The 708-nt window shown below is 38.0% G+C and overlaps 1 protein-coding gene across 1 annotated transcript; it reads right to left on the bottom strand.

Annotated features, from left to right (window-relative positions):
- Window positions 1-6: 6 nt before the first annotated feature.
- On the bottom strand, window positions 7-649 carry LOC107735260 (PHD and RING finger domain-containing protein 1-like; the record flags this gene model as incomplete). Its single annotated transcript, XM_016547005.1, has 3 exons — window positions 540-649; window positions 125-318; window positions 7-22 (listed from the first exon to the last, which is right to left on the bottom strand). Coding segments are annotated over exons 1-3 (267 nt in total), but the record flags the coding sequence as incomplete, so codon positions are not given.
- Window positions 650-708: the final 59 nt, after the last annotated feature.

The following is a 708-nucleotide window of genomic DNA, read 5'->3' as shown; positions in this document are numbered from 1 at the left end:
CGGAACTTGAATCTCATCCTCCCTAAAAAGATAAATCCAAAAACTTAACCACTCACTTCTTAAAAATAGTTAAATATAAATTGTTAATAAGAAGACCACCACAGTAGGCTTAATAAAACGTCACCTATCATCAAAGGGGTCCAGGTCAAAGGGATCTCCATACACAGAGAGAGAGGCTGCTCCGATTTCGGCCCGCATACTTCCTAAACTGTACTCTGAAGGTTGATAAACTGAAGGAATCATGGAGCCAGACTTGGGCTTCTTAATGCCTAAACTCCGTGCAATACGACCTCTGGAACTGGTTTCCTTCTTTATGACCTGAAAGGGCAAAAAGATAGAAAACACACTTTTATGACAGAGACATAACTACTACAAACTTTCATGCCCTCTTGCATGGAGAAGGTAAAGCAATACTTTCAATCAGCAAAACATTTATATTAGAGCTTTCAACATCGGTGTTAAAAATTACAGGCTACAGAAACATCAATAAAGAACAAAAAAGTTCAAATGTAGAGGTTATACATTAGCAGAGAGCTCACCAGTTTTCTTCTCAATTTTGACTTCCTCACTTTGCGTTTCCATCTCTTCACTCCCATGTTTGTTTTTCCCCCTGTGGTTGCTGAAGATTTGCTTTTGGTTTTCCTTCTTTTAACTGCACAAACAAGTAATATAATCCCATTCAGATCAGACAGAAACCTGAAATCTAAA

Source organism: Sinocyclocheilus rhinocerous, unplaced genomic scaffold (genome assembly GCF_001515625.1).
Source record: "Sinocyclocheilus rhinocerous isolate Xijiao unplaced genomic scaffold, SAMN03320098_v1.1 C35927549, whole genome shotgun sequence".
Classification (NCBI taxonomy): domain Eukaryota; kingdom Metazoa; phylum Chordata; class Actinopteri; order Cypriniformes; family Cyprinidae; genus Sinocyclocheilus; species Sinocyclocheilus rhinocerous.
The sequence above is the reverse complement of the archived record's forward strand: the minus strand, read 5'-3'. Positions and strand labels throughout refer to the sequence as shown.